The sequence below is a fragment of the Lampris incognitus genome, chromosome 3 (genome assembly GCF_029633865.1).
Source record: "Lampris incognitus isolate fLamInc1 chromosome 3, fLamInc1.hap2, whole genome shotgun sequence".
NCBI lineage: Eukaryota > Metazoa > Chordata > Actinopteri > Lampriformes > Lampridae > Lampris > Lampris incognitus.
In genome coordinates this window covers 102,788,611-102,815,932 of record NC_079213.1, presented here as the reverse complement: position 1 = coordinate 102,815,932, position 27,322 = coordinate 102,788,611, and the positions used below count along the sequence as shown (strand labels likewise).

Genomic DNA, 27,322 nt, shown 5'->3' with positions numbered 1-27,322 from the left:
AGTCGCATTATCCTCTGTGCTGAAATTGTTACGACTCTTGCCAATTTTTGATGAATGAATGAATGATGATTTATTTCGAACATGCAAATAAGCAGGATATAATTGTAACCGGTTATTTCCTTGCCCGGTGCGGGGTTCGAAACGGCGTGTACTGCACCACAAGGCGACATCACTAACCGCTCGGCTAAAGGGTCAGACCCGTTAGCTAGGGGCTAACGTGTCTTATTAGTAGTTTACATAATATACAGGTAAGCCACTGCCAATACTCTGAAGTGATAAACAAATCCACACATCAAACTCAGCAAACAAATCTCCGTATGCGTCAGATTATTAGCTACATGTCCGAAAAGGTTGCTGATAAATAACAACTGGTATCAAGAAATTATCCAGCAGAAGTGAATAAATGAAAACTATCGTGTCTTACTTCATTCTAAAATAAAGCTAATGAGGAGATCAGGAGAACAAGTTGAAAGTAGATCTGGTGACAATTTGACGGAGTTTATCCTCTGACAGCACAGCAGGTGGCGCTAATACTATAAAAAAAACACCAGCGAAGAAGACGCATAGAACGACGTGACGTATGAAATGACGTCAGCCTGATCGTTGACGTATATTTCATGCGCCGAGGACACCACACGTGTCTTGTTTTCGGTCCCGTTGTAACATTTGTTTTTGTAATTCACGTGTAGCGCTTCAAAAACAGACATGGGGAAGAAACTCAAAGTCGGAAAGGCCAGAAAAGATAAATTTTACCACTTAGCGAAAGAAACTGGTATGACATGATTTATGTGGTTAGCTTAAAACGTGACTTTAAGTAGTTGCTTATCAACTAAATCGCTAGGCATCTCGGCTCTTTGGAAAGTGTTGTGAAATGACAACTAAATTGGGACATATTAACTGTAACATTTTGCCTTCTTCATCACAGGTTATCGTTCTCGTTCCTCCTTCAAGCTTATTCAACTCAATCGCAAATTCCAGTTCTTGCAGAAAGCCAGGGCTCTAGTAGACTTGTGTGCAGCTCCAGGTGGATGGTTGGTATCTTTTGACATAACAGTGGCTATATCATATGCACTTACATGATCCACCCTGTGGCTCAAACACGACACACCCCTTAAAATAATATATAATCAATCTGGCGGTGTGAATGACTTTTTGGACTTCGTTTCAATCGACTGCTGTTAGTATTTTGGAAAAGAAAACCCAGACACCAGAGAGGGATTGGCTTGGTAATACTGTGATACAGATGGGGGAGGTGGGGTTGGAAGGACAGGATTAATGATAGTGAACATAATGATCCTGAGAGTCACTTGACACATTCTGTTTGTATGTCTCATTTCAGGTTGCAAGTGGCATCCAAGTTTATGCCTGTCTCAAGTTTGATTATTGGTAAGTAAAATTCTCAAAACCAATTTAGGATAAGAAACAATGCCATGTCGCTTTGTAAACATGTGACAGAAATCCATATCAAGATGTGGGATATTGGAAATCGGTTAATGGAAATAAGTGCTTCTTTCCCCCCCCCACACACACACCAGGTGTTGACCTGGTACCTATTAAGCCAATCCCCAGTGTTGTGACCCTGCAGGAAGACATTACCACCGAGAAATGCAGACAGGTGAGTGAGCTCCTTCTGTTTTGATGGCACTGGTACATCAAAATAATACTGTGCTTAATGAATTGAGATTGTAGTTATACTTAATGTGTTTGGATACTGTACAAAACCAATGCTATTCAGACACAATGGTGGTAATATGTGGAATGGAGGGTATACTTGAAAGATTTTGTATTCCAATTTAAAAAATGAATGCCTACTCTCGTCAACTGGTAGATAGATTGATGGTAATTTTGACTTCGGGATACAATTGAAATTGTCATCTGACTAAATGTAGTAAAAATGTAGTGATTGAGAGTATGTTTGATATGATTAATAACTGCCAAGGCTAATTGATGCATAAGGGCCTTTTCTGAGTAGACTCCTTAGTTTGAGCAAAAGTTGCCATGAGATCATAATTTGCTTTTTTTTTTTCTTTTTTTTTTTTGGAAGAAGTACTCTACTTTGTTTTTGTGAAGTTCAGACTCCTGGACTAATGTATCTGATAGTTGCATCATTTGTTAAAATCGTGGATGGAGCAGTCTTAAATCTGTCTCGGTGAGAGTATTTTAAACAAATTGTGGAACGCAAACACACTTTGTCCATCCTCAGTCTCTTCGAAAAGAACTGCAGACCTGGAAGGTGGACGTTGTCCTAAATGATGGAGCTCCTAATGTGGGCGCTAACTGGCAGCACGATGCCTTCTCACAAGGTAGGTGACCTCTGCAGTACAGCTATAACGGGGATCATTTCAGCCGTAATGTCGCTCGATGTTATCTTTTGCTTGCTTTTCCCCCTTACATAGTTATACTTTTGAATCTTGTCATATTTTCTTACCTTGTTTGATTTGATTTTATGAGTGCATTGTTTTCTTTCAGTTGATTATTAAAGCACTCTCTACAGATTTTTATCCTCCTTTAGAAATGTTGACCAAATTAGTTATATTACTTACAGCAATAAGAATTTTAATTGTAATAATCATATTGATAATATCTTGCCCTGTCCAGCCCACCTGACCCTCATGGCGCTGAAGCTGGCCTGTGAGTTTCTGGCCAAAGGTGGCTCTTTTGTAACCAAGGTGTTCCGCTCCAAAGACTACCAGCCCCTCATGTGGATCTTCCAGCAGTTCTTCAAGAAGGTGCAGGCCACCAAGCCACAGGCCTCCAGGAATGAGTCTGCCGAGATCTTCGTCATTTGTCAGGGTGAGTAGCAACAGTCCAGCAGCTGCACAGTGATATCTGTCAGGGGTTTGTTTTTCAAAGGATAATTCCATTTTTTACAACGCGAGTCTTTTTGTAATTTTTGCCACCATGCATAATGGTTGTGATATCATTTTAGTCACTGGCTTCATTTTGTAGATTTTGAACATAGGACCACTGTTGGACCCTGCTTTACAATGGTGTGTTAGAAGACAACTGAACAGGAGTCTTAAACCTGTCCTTTAAACAAAAACAACCCCCCGTGTCCGTTAGACTGTTTTCTTGACTGTCCATTATCTGTGACTTCTATTGTGCTGGCTGGGTAGTTTATGGATGGTTACTACTACCTATGGTAAGTACAGGCTGCTCATTCCTGCAGTTGAACCAGGAAGTAGCTCAGCAATGCCATCCACCATTGATCATATTGGACATTTCAGCTGATAACTTTTAACTTTCATTTCCACTTCCAAATAAATGGTTTAGATAATTGGGTTGAATTGGACTTGTTGAAACATGTCTGACTGTCGTGTTCAGTTGTACCATAAGACATGGTAAAGCTTAGTCCAGCAGTGGTTCTATGTTCAAAATCTCCCAAATGAAGCTGGTGAGTCAAATGACATTATAACTGATATAGATGATGGTAAAAACTACGAAAATAAGACTCTGGTTGTTCAAGAAATTGAATTTTCCTTCAACATACAACCACAGTGGATATAAAATGTCTACACATCCCTGTAAAAATGGCAGGTTTTTGTGATGTCCAAAATGAAGCCAAGATCTAGAACCGTTTTTACAAGGAAAAGAGGGAAAATATTGCCAAACCAAGCTGACAGACTTTTGCCCATAAAGACGGAGTGCTGTAATAAAATTAAAAGGTGCTTCAACACATATTAGTTTAGGGGTGTGCACACTTATACAAACAGGTTATTGTATTGTTTTAAAAATACGATAAAAGTTCTGACATGATTTATCTTGGTTTCATTTTTTTCTTTGACAAAAACCTGTCATTTTAACAGGGGTGTGTAGACTTTTTATATCCACTATGGGTGTGTCACAGTGGTATACTGTATGAGCTAACTCAACAATGCTTTTAGATCTTTTTTGGATCCCCCCCTCCCTTTTTCTCCCCAATTGTATCTGGCCAATTATCTCACTCTTCCGAGCTGTCTCGGTCACTGCTCCACCCCCTCTGCCGATGGGGGGGGGGGGGGCTACAGACTACCACATGCCTCCTCAGATACATGTGGAGTCGCCAGCTGCTTCTTTTCAGCTGACAGTGAGGAGTTTCACCAGGGGGACATAGCGTGTGGGAGGGTCACGCTATTCCCCCCAGTTCCCCCTTTCCCCTGAACAAGTGCCCCAACTGACCAGAGGAGGCGCTAGTGCAGAAACCAGGATACATACCTACTTCTGGCTTCCCACCCTCAGACACGGCCAACTGCGTCTGTAGGGACGCCCGACCAAGCTGGAGGTAACACTGGGATTCGAACCGCCGAGCCCTGTGTTGGTAGGCAACGGAACAGACTGCTATGCTACCCAGACGCCCTACTTTTAGATCTATTTAAAAGTAAAAGCTGGCCGCTCTGATGACCGAGCAGGATAAACCGCTGTTCTTGCAATCCGCTCGTCATGTGGTTGGAAAGTTTGTATCCCAGACTCGCCGTAACCGGTCACAGCCAGAGCGTCCACGGGGTAAGGCATTCATTAGGCCACCCTTACCAAAGGGATAGTGGGTGTGACCGGTTACGACTATGTCCTTCCTGTGGAAACGTGAGCCAGGAGAGTTATTCGACAAGAGTTCTGGCCATATGCCATTGGGTTAATCGGGTGGGATAAGGGGAAAAACTAGAAATAAATTTAAAAGAAAAGAAAAGAAGAAGAAGTAAAAGCTTATATAATTGCCCCTAAAAAAAAAAGCTTATATTTGGTGATAAAGTTAAATGAAGTGACTCGCACAATTGGCCTAAGATGCTGACCACCCTTCAGCTCCAGTGTGAAAGATTTAAACTGTCCAGCTATCTGACGGTGCTTGCTGGTACCAAATTGTAATATTCCTTAATTAAACTTCCAGCAGGCAGAAGTGTGTCCACTCCAGACTAACTCATTGTGAATCACGATTGCAGAGGATTTGCCATCCACAATAAAGAAGGCTAACAACCCTCTTGAGTGGCATGAGGCAGTAATACCAATTATGAATAGAAGTTAAAGATCTCTTGCGTAGAAATGGCACTGACACACATCTACATGCTAACTTAAGCCCTCACACAGAAGTATCTCAGCTAACCGGAGGGTTTTGCTTCATCCCAAACTCAGGTTTCCTTGCCCCGGACAAAATTGATGCCAAGTTCTTCGACGCCAAACATGCATTCAAAGAGGTCGAGGTTCAGGCCAAGACTGTGAAGGAGCTAATCCCTGTCAAGAAGCCCAAGGTAGGTGTGTGTGTGTATGTGTATAAATGTATGTTGAACAGATGACATGGCAAATAGTTCTTCCGCAAACTTGGGTTTTACAAGATGTGCACGTAAAGTTTAAATATTTGTTTTCACTGTCTCTGTGCATGTGTGGGTTAGTTTCAGCGTGTCAGGACAAATTCAGATGTTTTCAAGATCATTTTCTAATCAGATGTTTATTTGTTTATGTTTTCGTTTATTTGGCTTATTTCAGACATAAAAAAATAAGAAAAAAATGATGACTACCAAAGAGACTACAGCACTTTGCTGCGATCTGTTAAACGTCTTGGTTGTCTACAACAGACCAAATTAGATCCATCCTTTTAAAGACAAATATCCTTGTGCCCCATTCCAGGCGGAGGGATACACAGATGGTGACCTGACGCTGTACCACTCCTTCACAGTGACCACCTTTCTTAAAGCGGAAAACCCTGTGGATTTCCTGGGCAAAGCCAGTGAGGTGAAATCTCCATATTGGACTAACTTGTAAATATCAAAAGCAGGTTGATAGCAATGTATTTCCTACACATAGGCTTCACCTGGGCAGGTTTCCCAGGTGTATTCGTGGCTGCTCAGGTATAATTGGAGTCCCATTTTATTTTACTTTTTTGTTTCCAGCCATCTTGAGAACATTTCACCATCCACAGTCGATTAACCAAAGGACAATATACCATCTCTCTCTACCCATCCCGAGACATTTTTTGGAATTTTTACAAGCACTCAGTTCTTATTGCGCAATTATTCTGACTTTGGTGCGGAGATCAGAGAGCCAAACTATACTAGGTTGTAGTTTTTTTTTTTTTTTTTGTATCCAGCCAACTACCCCACTTTTCCGAGCCGTTCCGGTCGCTGCTGCACCCCCTCTGCTAATCCAGGGAGGGCTGCAGACTACAACATGCCTCCTCCGATACATGTGGAGTCACCAGCAGCTTCTTTTCACCTAACAGTGAGGAGTTTCACCAAAGGGATGTAGCTCGTGGGAGGATCACGCTATTCCCCCCAGTTCCCCCCTCCTCCTGAACAGGCGCCCTGACCGACGAGAGGAGGTGCTAGTGACACAACCCACATCTGACTTCCCACCTGCAGACACGGCCAACTGTGTCTGTAGGGACGCCCGACCAAGCCGGAGGTAGCACGGGGATTCGAACTAGCGATCCCTGTGTTAGTAGGCAACGAAATAGACCACTATGCTAACCGGATGCCCAACTAGGCTGTAGTTTTTTTTCCATCAACCAACATCACAATAGGTAACTTGGCAGACAGAGAAAAACTATTTCATTGTTGGTCCATAGATACAGAAATAATGAGGAATATCTGTAGGTGTTTCTCATATGTTATCCCTATATCAGATAGATGATAAGGGTGAATACTTATGAATTTTTCTTTTTGACGAACGTCACATTTTACCATTGTTTTCTCAGTGTCTTATATTCTGAGATGCACATTCACCTGTGTTTTACTTTGGTACTCTTGCTCCCGTCTTGTTCATTCAGATTACCTTTGACAACCCAGACCTGGAGTCCCACCAGGCCTCCACCAATGAGATCAAGGAGTGTTGTCGTGACATCAAGGTCCTGGGCCGCAAGGAACTCCGGTAACCAAGTCCCGTCACGCCCTGATGAGTCACGTGATGCCTGTGGTTGAGTTACCAGTTAAAGGCTTTGGGCACCAACTTTTAGTATTTATAATTTTCCCAAGATGTCAGCATCAGAACTGTAATGAAAAACTTTGAAGAATAAATGGGTTTCCAGTGTTTAATAGGGTATGATTTCTGGTTAGGAAAGCCAATAATACACACGGTTCACCCAAATACTCTTATAGATACTTGGGTACCTTTTCTTCTCTAAATATTTCTCATTCTTAGTCTTCCTACTTTTAGAAAGGTGCTTTATGTCTTCCATGTTTCGTATTTTAGGTATTACACTAATGCCCCTTTTCCACTACATGGCACCGGCTCAACTTGACTCGACTCATCCTTTTTTCATTTTCCATTACTGGAAAGTACCGGCATTTTGGTAACTGTTACCACTTTTCTGGTACCACCTTTGTCGAGGCTCCAAAAACATCGGAGCGGGTACCAAAATCAATGCAGACCTCTGATTGGTCAGAGAAACGCGTCACTGCGTCATCAATGTGCGCATGGGATATCACCCGGCATTTTTAAATACCGAAGCGGCGTTATCTTAAAAGTACATTTTGAAATTGGGGGAAAAAATGGAGAGCCGAAAATCCACGCCGTGGTCTGTCTGTCATGGTCGGTAATGGAAAACGACACAGAAGCAAGTCAAGTCGAGCCGGTACCATGTAGTGGAAAAGGGGCATAAGACAAGATTTACAGACTGGTTCAGTAAAACTTGAGCAAATATAGCAGATGGCAACAAACGTTTGTGGAAAAACAAAATTGTTTAATATCTAAAATTAACTTGATGAAGTTAAGTGATGTAAAGTTACTGTCCCTGTGTGTGTGTGTGGTGCGCTTGTGTGTCCGTCTCATGTCTCTAGTCTGTTGCTGAATTGGAGGTCCAAGCTGAGAAGATACCTGGCCAAGAAACTAAAGGAGGAAGCCAAACCGCTCAGCCAAGAGATTTGGTAAACTTTTCACCACAGCTCTTTAAAACCACCATTCTCTACAAGCCGGACAAAAAAACCAAGACCACGCAACATACAAGTTCATTCAAGCAGCTATCTCTAAATCAATTCAATAAACTTTATTTATTTTACACATTATAAATGCAATACAGGGGCGGCACGGTGGCGCAGTAGTTAGCATGGTCACCTCACAGCAAGAAGGTTCTGGGTTCAAACCTCAGGATAGTCCGACCTTGGGGATCATCCCGGGTTGTCGTCTGTGTGGAGTTTGCATGTTCTCCCCGTGTCTGCGTGGGTTTCCTCTGGGTGCTCCGGTTTCTTCCCACAGTCCAAAGACATGTAGGTCAGGTGAATTGGCCGTACTGAATTGTCCCTAGGTATGAATGAATGTGTGTGGTGTGTGTGTGTGGGCCCTGTGTGATGGCCTGGTGGGCTGTCAGTGTGTCTCCCTGCTTGCCACCCAATGACTGCTGGGATAGGCTCCAGCATCCCCGTGACCCTGAGAGCAGGATAAGCGATTTGGATAATGGATGGATGGATAAATGCAATACGATGCACGTGCCTGAGTCATTGCATTCACCAGAATCAGACTATAAAGTGGATTTCAGCTGGGGGGTTGCAGATTACATTTTGATACTTAGAACAGCCTGCCCAATCCCTACCCAAAAGGATGTTGCCTAGAGGAATATGGCTCAATGTCTGGCCGAAACTTAATGTATGTACTTATCCTAAGACTTGCAGGATAAGATCCCACTTCAAGCAACTGTTTCCCATGAAACTAACTAGTCAAACATCTCTTTGGCAGAGCAAATCCATTTATCAACATTTCCCTGAAGATTTGGAAGGAAACTCAAAAAGTGTGCAATATACAGAGAATATCAAAACTATTAAGGTGGTGTGCCTCTTCAATAGTGATGCCCCCCCCCCCAGTTTGAGTGACACAAGATTTCATATGTGGGCAAGGAAAGGGGTTCCAGCTTACTATACTCTGATACATAAGGTGGCAGTAAAGAGTTTTCAGACTTTGAGGGAAGAATGTAATTTTGAACAGCAAGACTTCTTCAGATTCCTGCAGATATGGCACTACTTTAAAACAATCATGAAAGATGTTAATTTGGCGAACCTAGAGGATGGAACAATTAAGATTTTATATCCACCTATAACTCTGAATACAATACTAAATTTTTGTCCAGGACATGTATATATATATATACACATACATACATACATACATACATACATACATATATACATACATATAGATATAAAAAAAATTCTCCGCAATTGTACTTGGCCCATTATCCCACATTTCAGATCCTTCGCGGTCGCTGCTCCACACCCTCTGCCAATCTGGGAAGGGCTGCAGACTACCACATGTCTCCCCCGATACACGTGGAGTCACCAGCTGCTTCTTTTCACCTGACAATGAGGCGTTTCACCAGGGGGACGTAGCACGTGGGAGAATCACGCTATTCCCCCCAGTCCCCCCCCCCCCAAACAAGGTCCCTGTCCGACCAGAGGAGGCGCTAGTGCAGCGACCAGGACACACCCCCACATCCAGCTTCCCACTTGCAGCCACAGCCAATTGTGTCTGTAGGGACGCTCGACCAAGTCAGAGGTAACACGGGGGTTCGAACCAACCCTTTCAACCATGGGGGATTGTCTGGGTCGTCCTCTGTGTGGAGTTTGCATGTTCTCCCCGTGTCTGCATGGGATTCCTCCGGGGGCTCTGGTTTCCGCCAACAGTCCAAAGTCCAACATCAGGTCAATTGGCCATACTAAATTGTCCCTAGGTATGAATGTGTGTGGGTGTGTGTGTGTACGTATGTCGGCCCTGTGTGATGGTCTAGCGGCCTGTCCAGGGTGGCTCCCCGCCTGCTGCCCAATGACTGCTGGGATAGGCTCTAGTGACCCTGAGAGCAGGATAAGTGGTTCGGATAATGGATGGATATATAATTGTCAAAACAGGTGTGAAGTAAAGTATTTATAATTGTCTTTTGTAAATCCTCTGGCTGCTAATAAAAAGCAAAAAAATGTTGCAGGTTATGGTAAAAACAAAAAATATTTAAAAAAAAAAGGCTTGAAAAAAAACTCATCTTTGATTTGTTTCGCCTTTATCCTCAGCCTGAGTTCTGAAGAGGAAGAGAGTGATTCAGAGAAGCCAGCACAGAAGAAAAAGGCTGAGGAAGAGGAGGAGGATGACGAAGAAAAGGAGATGGAGAAGAAACTGGCGGAGCTGAAATCTGAAGAGGTGGCTGAGCTCAAACGGTAAGACATTTGTTTATTTCCTTTTTATCCTGTCTACATTCATCGCCAATTGTTGAAAGGACCTTTTTATTCTCATTTTAGTTTTATTCAAGAGTCTATTCTGTGAGGGTAGTACTGTACTTTGCAAGCATGGATTAGATAACAGCTTTGGACATGTGTTTCGACAAAGGTTCTTGAAGGGATTTTGTCATTTAATATTGCCAGGGTTTACCAAATTATCGAGATTAACACCTGACAGGTTAAACTCTAGAAGGCAGTCTTGTGGTAATTTCGTGCAGTCCCCAAGACTGGAAGTACGACTTAAAGAAGGCCCACTTTAATCCCAGTCTTGCCTAGTAGAAAATCCCAATTTTCCCAAGTGAAAGCAGTGTCCATTGATTTGCCCCCCCCCCCCAATCAGGAAGAAGAGGAAGCTGTTGAAGGAGAGGAGGAAGCAGAGAGAGAGGGTGGAGCTTAAGATGGACCTGCCAGGTGTCTCCATCGCTGACACCAATGACTCTTCCATGTTTTCCCTCAGCACCATCAACAAAACCAGGGTGAGGTTCTCAAACACACATACGCACGCACGCACACACACACAGAACTGTATTAGCTCTTAGCAGGTGACCAAATTTACGATTTTCCATGAAACATTGAAAAATCAATGTTGCCCATGAGAGCATCCCCGCGACCCTGAGCAGGATAAGCGGTTTGGATAATGGATGGATGGATTTTTTTCCTCCATTTTTCTCCCCAATTGTATCCGGCCAAATACTCCACTCTTGCGAGCCATCCTGGTCGCTGCTCCACCCCGCTGCTGATCCGGGAAGGGCTGCAGACTACCACATGCCTCCTCCAATACATGTGGAGTTGCCAGCTGGTTCTTTTCACCTGACAGTGAGGAGTTTTGCCAGGGGGACGTAGCGCGTGGGAGGATCACGCTATTCCCCCCAGTCCCCCCCTAAACAGGCGCCCTGACCAACCAGAGAAGGCACTAGTGCAGCGATCAGGACACATACCCACATCCAGCTTCCCACCCGCAGACATGGCCAATTGTGTCTGTAGGGACACCCAACCAAGCCGGAGGTAACACGGGGATTCGAACCGGCGATCCCGTGTTGGTAGGCAACGTAATAGACCGCTACACCACCTGGACACCCCCAGTTCTGTTTATACTTCTAAGAGCACAGTCTGTTAGAAATGTTCAGTTTACAGACCAGTTGGTAAAGTTGAATATTTATGACAGTAACACCGTTAGCAGCAGTGTTAACTAGCAAGTGATGTTAGCAAAAGTGCTAGCAGGGATGTACCATCTTTATTTAGCGTCACAATTTACTCATGTCCTTCTTCGTTTTGGAGGGGAACATGACATAAGCTTCCTCTGCGAGCAAAACAAATCCCAACGTGACAGAAAATGTAGTTGTGAGGGTTAATTGTGTGTGCAGCTCCCGTCAGTGCCAGGCGACGTTAGCTGGCTCAGCAAAGTCCAATGCGTCCTCTGTGGCCTGCTTCGGTGGGCACTCAAAAGTGGTTTACAGCCAGTAGTTGTTAGTCAAAAGAGCAAAGGGGATCGGCAGATACTAATCCAACCCAACAATATGAACCATGTGAAGAAAACAAATAATAATATACTTTTAAGGTAGTATTTCAATAAATTAAGGTAAAACTGTGCTTTAAATTAAATAACTTTTGCCACTACTTGGCGGAGTGTCGGAGAACCTGTCCTCACTCCATTGTGTTCAACAGCGCCCCCGTAAGGGTTCATTCTAAACCGTTGTTTCGTATTTGTTGTTGTACAGGGTCTCTGTAAGCCTGGAGGATGTCCTATAGTTAGTAGTGTGTTTAGTTTAAGGTAAAAAGTGGCTTATCAGACATCTGTGAAAGCCTAAAGTCCCATCCATAATTTCATCTATTTTCTCCTGTAAACTTCTCCTATTCTCACTCCTTCACATCACTCCACAAACCCACCGACGCCCCACCACAGGCACTGGGCGAGATCTCCAAAGGAGACATGAGGGGAGCAGATGCCCTGGCGGAGGGAGAGGAGGACTTCCATGTGTCCGAGGGGGAGGATGACGAAGACGACAAGATGTCGCTGGCCTCTGAACTGGACGATGAAGATCTGGAGGAGGTGGAGCAGAGAGAGAATGAGCTGGAGAAGAAGGCAGCATCAAAGAAGAAGTAAGGGCAGGTGGATGTAATGATTTGGTTGATCGTTGTGTGTGTGTGTGTGTGTGTGTGTGTGTGTGTGTGTGTGTGTGTGTGTGTGTGTGTGTGTGTATGTGTGTGTGTGTGTTGGGGGGGGGGCAGCCAGCTGCTGGTGGTTATCAGGCTAACATGAAGCTAAAGTTAGCCATAAACATGACAGACATTCCCGAATATTAAAATCCAACCCAACAATATGTAAAGAAATGTAAAGAAAACAAAACCATCAAATTTTTTTTATTGATGGATATCAGACATCTGATAAAGGGAATCAGTTTATATCCCACCTGTTTATCCACTCAAACTGTCATAGTCTGTTCATTCATCAGCGAAATAAAAAACGAAAATGGCATATTTCTTATTTGGTAGGTTTGGTGCATCCTCACCAGTTTGCATCTTAAACTTTGGTCCAGAAGTTTGTCAGACTTGAAATCTGTAACTAACAAGAAAACCTTGTTGTGCTCTGGTAAAGACCATATTTTTTTATTTCCACCAAGTATCCCCAGATTTATAAATGCAGTTTTTGACAATGATACTGTGTTCAATGAATACATAATACTGTGTGAATCCAACATGTCACTCTAATATTCAAAATACTGACAATTTACATATAAAGGAAACACTGTTTTATTTATCAGTCTCTGTTGACATCTTGTTTAACCTTTGATTTGACAGCTAGTTTTGGACTCAGCTGTGTGTGTTCATTTCAGGGTGACCTTCACTGAGGAAGAGGAGGAAGAAGGGGAGGAGGGCGGCTTACTGGTGGAGCTTGAGGGAAAGGATGTGAAGAAAGAGCAAGAGACGAACCTGTGGTTCAGCAAGGTTTGTCCAACATGCTCCCATAATGCAACATAAGCAGATTGAACTAGAAACCAGAGATAGATTAAATAATAATGGAGATGGTGCACTCTATCAGTTTAGAGTAGGGCTATGTGAAATGATAAAGATGGCGGTACTGATAATTTAAGACGATTTGGCATCATTCTGTCCGCAAAACTGGCCAGTCAAAGCGCCTTGGTTCAGTTGATTTACTTGACTTAATCCTCTTGGCCCCCATGGGCGCATAGGGTGTCTACCGTGAATCTCCACCTCACTCTCGGTGCCGATGTTGCTTCCCAGGTAGACAAACTCAGTCACATCCTCTAGGGGTTCCTCATCAAGGGTTATTGGTTGTTGAGATTTGGTGTTGACCCTCATAACCTTGGTCTTTCCAATGTTTATCATGAGGCCTAGATGTTTGGCGTTTTCATGTAGTCTGTTGGTCATTTGCATCAGTGTTTGTGTTTCTGAGATCAGTGCCAGGTCATCTGCAAAGTCAAGGTCCTCTATTTGTGTGAAAGGGGTCCACTTCCTCCCTGTTGTTTGGCCATCCACAGACTTTTTCATGTTCTAGTCGATGGCAACAGGGAACAAAAGGGAAACGGTAAACATCCCTGTCAAACTCAGGTTCTTATGTGGAGGGTGTCAGCGCTAGTTAAGGTTACTAATGACCTACTGTGGACTGCAATTAGAGGTGACTCCTTAATTTTAGTTCTTTTAGACTTAACTGTTGCCTTTGACACAATTGATCACAGTATCCTCTTGCATCGCTTAGAGACTTGAGTTGGCATCAAGGGCTTGACTCTTAGCTTATTACGCTCTTACCTCTCCAACAGAACTTTTCTGTTGTTCTGGGTATCTCTACTTCCTCGATGGCTAAGTTGAGTTTTGGTGTCCCTCAAGGTTCAGTTCTTGGCCTCCTTCTGTTTTCTATATACATGCTGCCCCTTGGCCAGGTCATTCAAAATCATGATATGTTTTACCATTTTTATGCTGATGACACTCTGTTATACATGCCACTAAAATCCACAGATCCTTCACCCCAGCAAATCTCACAACTTGACTCTGACATTAAATCCTGGATGTCCGAATATTTTCTTAAATTAATGATGAGTCTGAAATCATTCCATTCGATCCCCCAAATTCCATCAGCCCTTTTGGTACTAATCTTGGTGGTCTGTCAGGTAGTCTTAAGCAGGCTGCTAGGAATCTTGGGGTAATATTCAATGCTAACCTTGGTTTTGTTAATCAAGTCAAACATGTTGTTCAGTCATACGTTCTCCAGCTCAAGGTAATCTCCAAATTTAGGTAATTTTTATCAATTGCCGATCTGCAAAAAGTTGTACATGCTTTTACCTATTCTCGGCTTGAATATTGCAACACACTTTACTTGGGTATCAGCAAGGGCTCCCTCCACTATCTGCAGTTGGTACAAAACGCCGCTGCTCGGCTCATTACCTGGACAAAAAGGCATGACCATATCACTCCTGTGCTTGCCTTCCTACACTGGCTCCCTGTTATATTTTGAATTGATTTTAAAATTTTATTGCTCACTTTTAAGGCCTTAAATGGTCTTGCTCCTACATACATTTCTGATTTATTGACCTGGTATATGCTGTCTCGACCATTAAGATTTGCAGATGGAGCACTGCTGGTTATTCTCAGGTCTTGGTTTGTCACAATGGGTGATTGGGCTTTTGCTGTTAGAGCCCCCACACTATGGAGCTCTCTTCCTGTTGAACTAAGACAAACCACGTCTCTAGCTTCTTTTTAAATCTCATCTTAAAACTTTTCTTTTTGTAAAAGCTTTTACAAATGTTTGATATTTTGTTTTTATTTATTTCATACTGTTTTTATTTTTACTTACTATTTGGTCTTATTCTGATTTTTGCCTTGTCTGGTTTTATTTCTTTGTAAAGCACTTTGTACATTTGTTTTAGGAAAGTGCTATATAAATAAAGTTATTATTTGTCAGGCAGCAGGAATAAAGTATGTTTCAACACTCAAGAGGTTCACCTGCTAACTTCCCCGTCACACCCTCACCTATGTAACCACGCTGCTGCAGCTCATGTTTTGTGGATACTTTATTACAAGAATTAAGGTGTGATTTATGGTCCCCACTAATGCTTTGACAAAGCAGCCGATGTCCTTCAGTACGTGTGCCAGTAAACCAGCAGATGTCCTGTGTGAACTTTGATGTCGTCATACTGACTTCCTTCCTGTTGTTTCCACAGGGTATTTTCTCTGAGATTGGCCTGGAAGTAGATGTGGCGAGCGAACTCAAACAGAGCCAGATACTACAGAAGAGGCAAAAAGAAGGTAAAGGATGTTTTTTGTTTTTTTGCAGGTTTCAGTTTCTGTTGATGTGAATGTGTAAATGATGGAAACACAGAAAGAAGAGAAAGAAAACTAACATGTCCTGGTGTCTTAGTTGGTTAAGTGTGTAATTTTGTTAAACTCAGACTTAAACGCCGCAGCCGGTGTTTAAATCCAACCCAGGTACTTCACTGTATCGTCCCCCTTTCTCCTTTCTCTTTCTTTCTGCCTCATCCTCCCTGTTACACTCCATCTTCTTTAAAGGCAAAATTGCTAATGAAAACTTCCTATAAAAGAAACCTTACACAAAACAAGTAAAACCACTTCAAAAGGAAACTCTATGACATGAGAGAATTGGAAAACTGGGTCAATGACTACAAAACTCTAATAGACTGTCAGTATTTGCAGACACTGATTCTGGATAAGATTACATTGATCATCACAACAATGATGTGTCAAGGGCAGGGTTCCCACACACACACACACACACACACACACACATTCTGTCTTTGTGAGGACCCTCATTGATTACATTCATTCCCTAGCCTTTAACCCTAACCTTACCAATCAGAACTACATGCCTAACCCTAACCCTTATTCTAGTGTTAAACTAATCCCAATTCTAACCTTAATCTGAAACCCAAATCCTAACCCTAGAATAGAGCCTTAAAGAGATGAGGACTGGCCAAAATGTTCTCACTTTACAAAACTGTTCTTGGTCTGATGGTTAAAACCTCAAATTGGTTCTTATAGATATAGAAATACAAGAACACATACACACACACACACACTGATATACAGACAGAGTTTTTCTGAGATGATTATATCCATCCATCATTTTGGTGTGTTCAGGTAATGGCAAGAAGAGGAAAGCTGATGAGGAGATGCAACCAACCCAACCGAAGGAGGAGGCGGGACCTTCACAGGAAGCAAAGGCAGAGAGTGACAGCGACTCAGACCATGACAGCAGCGATGATGAAAAGTACATTTTATCTAATTTTACTGTCTGTAGTGCTCTTTGGCCAAGATTTCGTGTCATTAGATGAAAAATTCAGCCCCATTTTGTTTCCCTTTTTCCAGGCTAAATAATATTTAAATGATTTTTGCAGTGATTTGAATGAATCAGTGAGCTTTTCATGTTGGTGATATTTGATCATTTATTATTTGTGAATTTTAATTTTTTTTAGTCTGTAAAGCACTTTGAAATATTTGTTTTTAAAATGTGTTATACAAGTACATTATTTTCATTCACATAAGAATCACTGACACTTGTTTCCCATGTCTTCCCAGAATACTTTCATTTCAAGGGTGAATGTCTGCTTTCAGTTCTAATGGTACAAAAAAATCTAACCCCCCCTCAACACACAAATGATTGATATTGAAAAATCTCCCCTCTCTCAGGGAGATTGCCACGATGAAGGGTACCAAGGGGCCCGTCGGGGTCTCAGGAGAGACAGATGAACAAGATTTCCAGGTGGTTCCTGTAGAGAGCACCAGTGAGTACAGGATGGGATCACATTTTAGATTAGAGTAATGAAACACCCGACCATTTTTGTGAGTTTGCTGATATCTACTGGTTAAGAACCATGTAAAGGTTATCAAAGAAGGTTGAATCCGTTCATCTGGACACAACGTTTATTGACAGATATGTTTCATCACTCAACTAAGTGATGTCTTCAGTCTAAACTGACTGCAGGTATCCCCACCCCTTATAAACAACACATTTGCATAACAACCAAAGCCAACGATCAGTTTCATATGCAAATATGGGTGTGACCATTAACTACAGTTTCAATGGCCATGTGTACTATTCACAGAGGATTTGGGAATGTTTGCAATCACAGCATTGCAAGCGGGGCAACAGATTTACGCTTAGGGCCCCCCCCTCGGTTAAGGAATGGTCGCTCCCTCTTCACATAGACGGCCTCTTTGACTCCCTGTTCAAACCAGCGTTCCTCCCTATCAAAGATGTGCACATCCTCATCCTTGAAAGAGTGGCCACTGGCCTGTAGATGGGTGTAGACTGCGGAGTGCTGGCCTGATGTGTTAGCTCTCCTGTGTTGTGCCATTGTGTTGGCCAGCATCTGTTTAGTTTTCCCGATGTACAAGTCATGGCAATCCTGGCACTTAACCGCGTAAACTATATTGCTCTGCTCTGATCCTTGGGGTGGACCAACTTCTGGCACAGCGTGTTTTGGAGTTTGAAAGCAACTGAGACGTGATGTTTGGAAAATACGCACCTCAGCCTTTCCGACACTTCCTGCCACATACATCTGTGGCGATCTTACAATGCTGTGATTGCAAACATTCCCAAATCTTCTGTGAATAGTACACATGGCCACTGAAGCTCTAGTTAATGGTCACGCCCATATTTGCATATGAAACTGATCGTTGGTTTCGGTCGTTAAGCAAATGTATTGTTTATAAGAGGTGGGGATACCTGCAGTCAGTTTAGACTGAAGCTTTCACTTAGTTGTGTGATGAAACGTATCTGTCAGTAAACATTGTATCCAGATGAACTGATTCAACCTTCTTTGATTTTTTTCACCTGGATTATTGCGCATGCATCAAGACATGTAAAGGTTAAAATCATGGCAGGGTGGTGTTGGTCTGTGATGTTAGAATAGCAAGATAACACAGCAGCAGATAATAACAATCGGTGTGTTGGTTGAAAGTGTAACAGCACATCAATCAGCACCAACAGGCAGACGGACAGACAGAGTAGCATTAACAGCTGTCAATAGCACTGTCAGTGCTGATAAATCAAACAGAGCCATTGTTAATGTTATTAGCTGCAGCTATGTTTATCCTGCTACGCTAACATCACAGAGTACCAACACACCCTGCCATGTTTACCTTTACATGAGTTTTAATGTGTAGATGTCAGCAAACTCAGTAAAATGGTCTGGAGTTTAGTTCAACTTTAAAAGACATACTTGGGGGCGCCCTGGTGGCTCACCTGGTACAATGTGTACCACATCAGGCTGAGTCCTTACCGCAGCGGCCTGGGTTCAAATCCGGCCCGGGCCCTTTGCTGCATGTCATCCCCCCTCTCTCCCCTGCCTTTTCTGTCTCAACTATCACGGTCAAATAAAGGCAGAAAATGCCAAAAATGAAAAAATAAAAGACACACTCATCCAGAGAGACTTAAATGGATGTCACTGTCCACTCTGTCTCTGGATGTCACTGACTGTTTAAATGCTATTTACCATTAGTCATTCCCATTAGGCCCACAATGACAAGGCCTTCAGCTTGTCATTAATAATTTGTGTTTTGTCTTCTGTTTCGTAATGTTTTGGTTTATTTTTACAGGTAAACGTGCCAGGATCCTGAATCCAGAAGGCTTGGCTTTGGGCAGTCAGATTGCAACGTCAAAGAAAAGAGCTCGAGACCTGGTGGATGGCTCCTTTCACAGGTAATTTTTTGTGTGTGCATGTGTGTGTGTGTGTGTGTGTTTGTGGGTGTGCGCGTGCGTGTATGTGTATGTGAGAGAGAGGGTTAGATGGTACAGTGTTTACAGGACATATCCGTCTTCCAGTTATTTCTGGTTTTAACTGCTGTGAATAATGCAAGTCATATGCTGGTAACCAAGATGGCTGCTTGAGCTGAGAGCTCTGCATTACCTTAGTGAATTTTGAGATTTTGCCTCCACTCAGTGCAATTTCATATTTCATTTCGATTCAAGTTTTGAGTAAAGGTTTAAGAAAAGAGTCCTGCTGTAAGAGGCTTGTCGGCATTACAGCTCCGAGAGGTGAACAGGCTCCATGGTCTAAACAGACGGAGCGATCTAGGTCCTCCAGAATCGGTGAGAATTTCAGGTCCTTGGCCCTTCCTTGCAGTCGGCATGCAGAGGCTCCCCTCCCCATCAAGAGGACAAAGAGGACCAAACAAACACCAGCCTTTTAGAAGAGAACATAAGAGTTAGCATTTCCTAATGATGGCGGTTGGCCGATCGGGTACGGCAACTGCTTTGTTGTTTTATATGCTAATTTTGAAACTTGTACAACCAGCAACCATAATCCACTTAATCCATATCCACCAAATACGATCCATAACAATGATGAACCAACTGCTCACGAGATTCATCGGTGTAAACAAACAAACAAGATTCCACAAGGTCAAATAAAGAGCGAACTGGTTACAGAGAATATGCCCTGGCTCCCAACTTCTTAATCCCACACCGGTACAACCAAAGGAGGAAAATGACAAAAACATCATGCAGACAGCAAATCAGCAAGGTTGTGATAATAACAATCTGTCTGCTTTTGTCGGGAGATGTCCATCAGTGCCCTGATCCAGGTAACATAATAGATGAAGCAATCATCACCGACCGTCCAACGTGCAATCCTACCTCTGCTTGTCGATCAGCTGATTTGGCGATCCCGACCGGCGGCCATCTGCCAATGGTGCCGCCATCCTAGCCAGGCAGTCTTGATGCGGCGAGAACGAGAACATCTTCAGTGATTCTACCGAGCAACAACACTGACTGTACACATGTGAGCCCATACAATGGCCAACCGAGTGATAATGACTCGAGGTAGGAAAACCCTGCATAAACACATGAACAATAAAAACAAGTATGGGCCAGTAAACAAGGCAATCCGAATGAACCAGAAGTGGAAAGTCTTTCAAATGGTAAACAACGCAAGAAGTATTTGGGATCAAGAGCAAAGCCAAAGGGTGGACACCTAACAAAATTTAAAATCTAAAAGTGATCAGATAAATCATATGTTATTAGAGTTCAACTCTGTTTATCAGAAACTTGGCTTCATGATAACTCCCCATCTGCTGTTCTACAGCCTCAGCTAGCCTCAGCTAGCTTCTAGCTTCTGGGTTATAACATTTTCAGGAAAGACCAACTGGACACAAAAGGGGACGGGGTTATGGCCTATGTAAAGGACCGCATTCATTGTAATGAGATTCAATGGCAAGATCCAATTGATTTGGAATGTATAGGCCTAAATATGATTTTATCACCTCAGATGTCCCATATATTTAGTCATTTATTGACCACACTCTTCAAACATAAGCTTTTATGATAAACTCAAGAAGATACTACGTCAGTGTGATTTCAAGAAAGGGTCATTGTAATGGGTGACTTGAACTTAAATTGGGAAGACAAGTCCTCAAGGAAAAAGCTCAAGCAAACTACTGATAGTTTTAATTAGACTGTAATGGTTAAAGGGCCAAAAAGAATAACAAACAGCACCAGTACTCAGATTGACCTAATATTTACAGAGCCTTGCAAAAGTATTCAACCCCCTTGACAGTCATCACTAATTTATTTTTTGGATTTTCCCCACTTTTTTTCCTCACTTTTTTTTCCCTCTTGGCCAGTTACCCTACCACAAATTATAGTCCCATCAGTATTTCACCCATAGTGTCGAAGGTATTAAAAAAATAGTTGCCGAACAAATAAGTCATTGACCATCTTAACAATAGCTCCTTCCCACTGCACCCAGTGCAATTTGGATTCAGGGCTAATCACTCAACTGAAACGGCTACATGCTATTTCATAGAAAAGTTAAAGCATCAAAGGACAAAGGCGAGGCTGTAGGGGCCATGTTCCTTGATCTATGGAAAGCATTCGATACCGTTAATTATAACATCCTACTGCATAGACTACTCAATTTCAATCTTTCCACAGAATTTGCCATCCTGATCAGATTCGACCTCTCATTTCACACCCAGCTTATCAAAATCGATAATTATACATCTAATTCTCTAGATTTATCAACTGGTGTCCCGCAGGGCTCTATACAGGGTCCAATCCTATTCAGCATGTACATTAATGATCTACCCTCTTTGTGTGGAAAATGTGACATCTTAATGTATGCTGATGATAGTTATTTTTTCTCATAGTAAAACTACACAAGAGGGGTTGAAATCAAGTTAACAGATGTCATGTTGAAGGTCACATCTTGGCTTAACCAATGTTGTCTGCAATTGAATGTGTCAAAAACAGTTTGATTGTTTTTCTCAAAAGACAACAGCATAAATGTAGAGCAAGATATTCTCATCCAGGGAGAGCGACTACAAGTTGTCTCAGAATACAAATACTTAGGAGTAAACATTGATTCAAACCTCAGCTTCAAAACCCACATAAAAAGGGTCTGCAATAAAGTTTAGTTTGACAGATTTCAGGTTTACCAGAGACTTCCTATCAATTGAGGCAGCAAAGATATACTGCCACTTAATGGTTGTTTCCTACATCGCCTATTGTCTGATAAGCTGGTCTAACACACATTCTAGCATTAAAACCACTGGAATCATTATAAAAACAAGCACTCAAAACGGTAGACAAGAAGCCATTCAGTTTTCATCATTGCCATATTCTAAAAAAAAGAATTATTTTCTGTATATATTTTCTTGTTTGTTTACTCTTTCTTGTATATTAACTATGTTGTATGCTTTTTAAATAAATATATAACACACTGTCGTATGCGCTCTATTTACTGCACATTTATTATTTGTATGATTTTATTATCCTCAGATGCCTAACAACATCAGGCAAAGGGACTGCCGATGGAAACTAGCCTCTTAGCTAACTCGGGTATAACTCGAATGTTGTTTAATGAGCATTGTCCCTTCCCAAATAAATGTAAAAAAAAAAAGAAGCAAATAATACAGATACCTTGCCAAAGCCACATGTAAAACATGAGGAATCTAACCCAAATGAACCCCCCCCCCCATTCGCACACATAATATGACAGTTTATCTGGGTTAAAAAAAGGGTCATATCTCATTACTGTCATACGGTGACACTGTGTCCCCACTGCTGAACTAAAAAAAAAAAATCACGGTTGCTCTCAGGTTTTGCCGATCACTGGTTTGGTATCTGTTGGCTGCTTAATTGCAGCGAAAACTTTTTTTTCTTATGCATTTGTCAGCTATGCTGAAATCGTAAAACACTGCACCATATTTTTTCCCAATAAATTCCTTCCAGATAGTCACCATTAAGATGAGCGACTGCAGAAGGGTTCATAGTTTACATATTAGTAGATGAGCTGTTGTCTCAAATACATCAGTGGTGGAAAGCATCAGAAGGATGCTTGTTTGCATATACATTTTTCAGAATTGTACCTTTTAAGCCTCAGCTAATCAGACTTGTAATTCTCCTGTCATCTACTAATGTCAGTGGATGTCGGAAGTAAAGCAGTTTTCTGTAGTGGGCTATTGCAGTACAGACAACACTGGCAATATTGTGTACGTTATAGAGCTGCCACCTCTATGATTAATACATGGAAATAAGGTTGAAAATCGGCAAAGTTTTCCTGTAAGTGATGGTGTTGGACACTATCGCTGATCATTGTTTTATCTCACTGCGTTTGCCTCCTTTCGTATTTCCCTTGATTTTTATGCCACTTGTGCTTTTAACTTTTGTTAACGAATGAATGTATTTATTATTACACCTGTTTACCGTTATTGACGGTTTACTACTGTTGCATAGCATTTTTTTTTCTTCTCCCAATTGCACTTAGCCAATTACCCCACTCTTCCAAGCCGTCCCGGTCGCTGCTCCACCCCCTCTGCGGATCCGGGGAGGGCTGCAGACTACCACATGTCTCTTCTGATACATGTGGAATCACCAGCCGCTTCTTTTCACCTGACAGTGAGGAGTTTCGCCAGGGGGACATAGCGCGTGGGAGGATCACGCTGTTACCCCCGGTTGCCCCTTCCCCTCGAACAGGTGCCCTAACTGACCAGAGGAGGCGCTAGTGCAGCGACCTGGACACATACTCAATCTGGCTTCCCACCCGCAGTCATGGCCAATTGTGTCTGTAGGGATACCCGATCAAGCCGGAGGTAACACGGGGATTCGAACCGGCGAGCCCCGTGTTGGTAGGTGACAGATTAGACCGCCACACCACCCAGATGCCCCGCATATTTGACTTTCAAGCAGTATATTTCTTATTTCAACTGACAATTTTTGGCTCCAGAGTCCCGGCTCTCAGTGGTTTAAACAAAGAGGACAGATTTGTACAGTATCCTCGCCCTATCATCATTATGTACCACTTGTAAAGTAGTTGCGTTATTCTGATTGTGGGTTGTTTTTTTTTAGCTGTTTTTGAGTCTGAAAGATGCTGCAATTTTCAGTTTCTCCTACTGGGATGAATTGATGTTTATCTCGTCTCATTGTCCTAATTTCCTCTTGCAGGTTTGCCAACTCCGAAGACTTCTGGGATTTGCCCGAGTGGTTCGTGAACGACGAGCAGAAGCACCGCATGAAGCCAGTGCCGGTGACCAAGGAAATGGTGGAGGAGTTCAAGGAGAAGTGGAAGGAGATCAACGCCCGGCCCATCAAACGGGTGGCCGAGGCAAAAGCCAGGAAGAAGAGGAGGGTGAGAGAGGGATCAGGGGAGGGGCTGAGAGGAGAGGAAGATTGTAGTGATGCAGACATATTTGTTTTAATTTTGCAGCTAGTGAAGCACTGATACTGGTATCAGAGAATGGGCCAATACCAGGCTAAACTGGAGTATCAATATCAGAGTTTTTATGCCATGCTAAAATCTGACACCAAAGTCATGAGTAACATGTCATAGATAAATTCCTGATAATGGCTTGATTCACTGCATTTTTGGCACATGGAAGCTATTTTTCTCTAATGGCGGAAAAAAAATGATTCTATTTCAATTATTTGGCTTATTAACCCCAAACTAATGGACTAGGGTCTGTACTCTTTAGCAAAAGTGATGGATAGGATTCATACTCGGTATCCGCCGATACTTAAAAGATTTGTACTCTGAATTGGTATTGGTAGTGAAAAAGTGATATTGATGCAACCCTCTTGAAGGCATTAATATGCAAGGTGAAATGTGACTGATCATCAAGACAGTTTGCATATACAGAGAAATGGTGTGATGCTCAGAATGAAGAAATAAGTAACAAAAAAAAACAAAAAACAAAACTGATGTCTTGAAAAAGAGAGTTGAGGAAAACTGAGATCCAAACCCATACCTGTAGCAGAGCGACCATGATGGAACAGATGATTCTTGTTAAGAGAGGAGGGAAAGAAAAGATGCCAACTCTTTTTTTTTAACTCTATCCATCATTTTTCTAGATGCTGAAGAAGATGGAGCAGGCAAAGAAGAAGGCAGAGGCTGTGGTCAACACAGTGGACATCTCAGAGAGGGAGAAAATGGCCCAGTTAAAGAGGTACAGCATCCATGTGACTACCAGGCCTGGACTGAGCTACGAATCCTGTCCTCCTTCCTCTCTCTCTCTCTCTCTCTCTCTCTCTCTCTCTCTCTCTCTCTCTCTCTCTCTCTCTCTCTCTCTCTCTCTCTCTCTCTCTGTCTCTCTCTCTCTCTGTCTCTCTGTCTCTCACACACACACACACATGCCTATTGCAGTTGAATGGCATTCACCCTTGAGATACACCACACATTCCTCATATGTAGATGAACACTTAATTCCTTTTCCACTCTTGTTGTCATATGAAGTGCATTGTGTTTTTATTTATTTCATATCCTGTTTAAATAAGTTTTGATTGATTACATTTATATATATATAAAACAAGGCATATAAACATGACGAGGATGTCTATAAAACCTGGGTTATCTAGGGCACAAGAGAGTTTTTTTCCTTGCTGTATGAATCTAACCTGCATTTAAAAACAACAAATATTTAGTATTAGGTTCTTAAACAACCAAATGAAAACCTGTTAGAAAAGTCATATGGTTTGTGTACAACAAATTTATACAAACTGTAACTGCAATATGTGACTTAAGTGTCAGTCTTAAACAATTAAAATGATCTCAGATAGCGCCTTAAAAATGGTAATGAATTATCTTCAATCAGGGAATAATAATAATAAATCAATCTTATATAGCACTTTTCAAGTACTCAAAGTCGCTTTACAATAAATGGAGTGAAACAAGACGACAGATGAACATAACACAGACATACAGGGGTGGATGGGAAGGGGGGCTACATAGACATTTAGACTTAAAAACTACATTAACTAAGTGGTAAAGATACCTTTTTAAAAGTAGACCAAATACAAGAGATATTAATAGGAGTTTTAATTGCAGTACACACATTGGCACTCTGAGTAATGTGAGATTCTCTGTCCTGCGGAGTGTCTCACTCCAAGCTAACAGTCGGCTGTTCCTTTAGCCTGTTTGCATAACCCTATGTTTGAATATTAATTGATCCTTAATAGAATTTTATTTTAATACAGTTGGGTTCCTGATGTCTTGAGATGGCCATTTCATACCATTAGTTGGTCATTTCTTCAACCTGTGGCTTTCTGAGTTCAATAGGAATACTGTGGTGTCACATGGTCCTGAACATTGAGGAAAGAATCCTCAATGACATGCCCGTTCTGTCAGGCGTAACCCTCTGAAAACTCGTTTTAGGTGGTCAAGTAAATATGGGTCCGATAGATATATTTCAGACTAGCCTGATTTCTTGTTAATCATTGATAATGATATGTTGTTACATTGAGGTCAGGACATGGATTAATAAAATAGCTTGGCATCCGAATTGGTGTGTCTGAACGCTTGTTCTGGAGCATTGCCAAAGGACAGATTGCTTCAGTCATGAAACAGATTTTATCCCCCAATCTTTGATTTCATTTCCTTCTCTCCTGCTCCCTACATCTCTTAGCATCTACAAGAAAGCCGGCGTGGGGAAGGAGAAGAGAGAAGTGACCTACGTTGTCTCCAAAAAGGGCACCGGGAAGAAGGTGCGACGGCCTGCTGGCGTTAAAGGAGTCTTTAAGGTGGTGGACAGCCGTATGAAGAAGGACATGCGTGGCATGCAGAGGAAAGAACAGCGCGACAGGAAGGGAAAAGGAAAAGGCGGCAATAAGGGTGGGAAAGGACGGCCGATGAAGGGCGGGAAAGGGCGCAAATGAAAATGAACGCCCGCCCCAACTCCAGTCCTGTTTTTCTGGCTGACCAATAAACGTCACCTGTCAGTTTGGTCAGGGAGCCAAGATGGCTGCCACACCTTTAGCTCCTGTGTCATGGGTGGAGGCCAATATGAACTGCGCTCATCTATATAAATGGCCTTTACAAACTATCTCTGGCGAATGTGTCTTTAACGTAAGGTGTGTTCTTGGGATCCTGATTCTCTGTATGTCTTTATCAAGATGAATTTGCCTTTACCTCCATTCTTGAGTGCAGCTAGGTTAGTCAATAACTTAAACTGCTGAATAAGGTGAGTTTTGCACGACAAATTAAATTTCTACAATATATTAAAATTGTGCAAATTCATGTACTGACTAGGAAGTCTTATAAATATAAAACAAGTAATCTTTTACAATAAATGTCTGCTGAAATATGTGGTGTGAGTCATTAAAACATGCACATTATTCTGCACCTTTTCCCAGACAATTAAAATTCAGGCAAGAATATAACATCTTTGGTTGTCCTGCTGAATGTGGTGTAAAATCAATAAAAATCTATGACAAATTAACTCCTATGGCTAAGTAGTAAGCCAATACAACAGTTTATTTTCAAATGGACCACTAGTAAAGTTGATATACATTGAACATGAATGAGGAAGCAAGACCATATTAAATGTGTTTGGTAACTTTTTTTAACATGAAAATGAGATTACACGTGATCATTTTATTGTTAAAATTTTAAGATAAATGCGTTCAGATATAAGCTTGTTTTCTGTGGAGGGAGTTCAGTAGCTTGTTACATGCTTCATTTTGACTGGATGCCATTTTGGCTGGAAGCAACCTGGAACCTGATTGGAATATAACAATCTCTGTGTAACCGGCTATTTTCTTGCCCGGTGCGGGATTCGATACGGCGTGTACTGCACCACAAGGCGACGTCACTAACCGCTCGACTAAAGGGTCAGACCCGTTAGCTAGGGGCTAACGTGTCTTATTAGTAGTTTACATCTGATTGGATTTATTGCCCCTTTCCCAGAATCCCTCAGATGTG

The 27,322-nt window shown here is 42.1% G+C and overlaps 1 protein-coding gene across 1 annotated transcript; it reads left to right on the top strand.

The window, feature by feature from the left end:
* The first annotated feature begins 627 nt into the window (after positions 1-627).
* ftsj3 (FtsJ RNA 2'-O-methyltransferase 3) lies at positions 628-26,768 on the top strand. Its single transcript, XM_056276407.1, has 21 exons — positions 628-772; positions 926-1,031; positions 1,340-1,386; positions 1,536-1,615; positions 2,204-2,303; positions 2,599-2,793; positions 5,104-5,219; positions 5,596-5,700; positions 6,734-6,834; positions 7,743-7,829; positions 9,954-10,097; positions 10,498-10,633; positions 12,061-12,257; positions 12,992-13,103; positions 15,335-15,419; positions 16,269-16,398; positions 16,818-16,912; positions 18,729-18,831; positions 23,575-23,758; positions 24,478-24,572; positions 26,028-26,768. Exons 1-21 carry the CDS (start codon positions 706-708, stop codon positions 26,275-26,277), a joined length of 2,535 nt encoding a protein of 844 aa, XP_056132382.1. The 5' UTR covers positions 628-705; the 3' UTR covers positions 26,278-26,768.
* The last annotated feature ends 554 nt before the right edge of the window (positions 26,769-27,322 follow it).

What these genes read in the sequence shown, in the direction of transcription:
- ftsj3 (XM_056276407.1), top strand. Translation starts at nt 706, where the DNA reads ATGGGGAAGAAACTCAAAGTCGGAAAGGCCAGAAAAGATAAATTTTAC. An exon ending in GATCTTCGTCATTTGTCAGG is followed by an intron (nt 2,794 to 5,103) that starts GTGAGTAGCAAC and finishes TCCCAAACTCAG; the next exon opens with GTTTCCTTGCCCCGGACAAA. An exon ending in AAGCCAGGAAGAAGAGGAGG is followed by an intron (nt 23,759 to 24,477) that starts GTGAGAGAGGGA and finishes TCATTTTTCTAG; the next exon opens with ATGCTGAAGAAGATGGAGCA.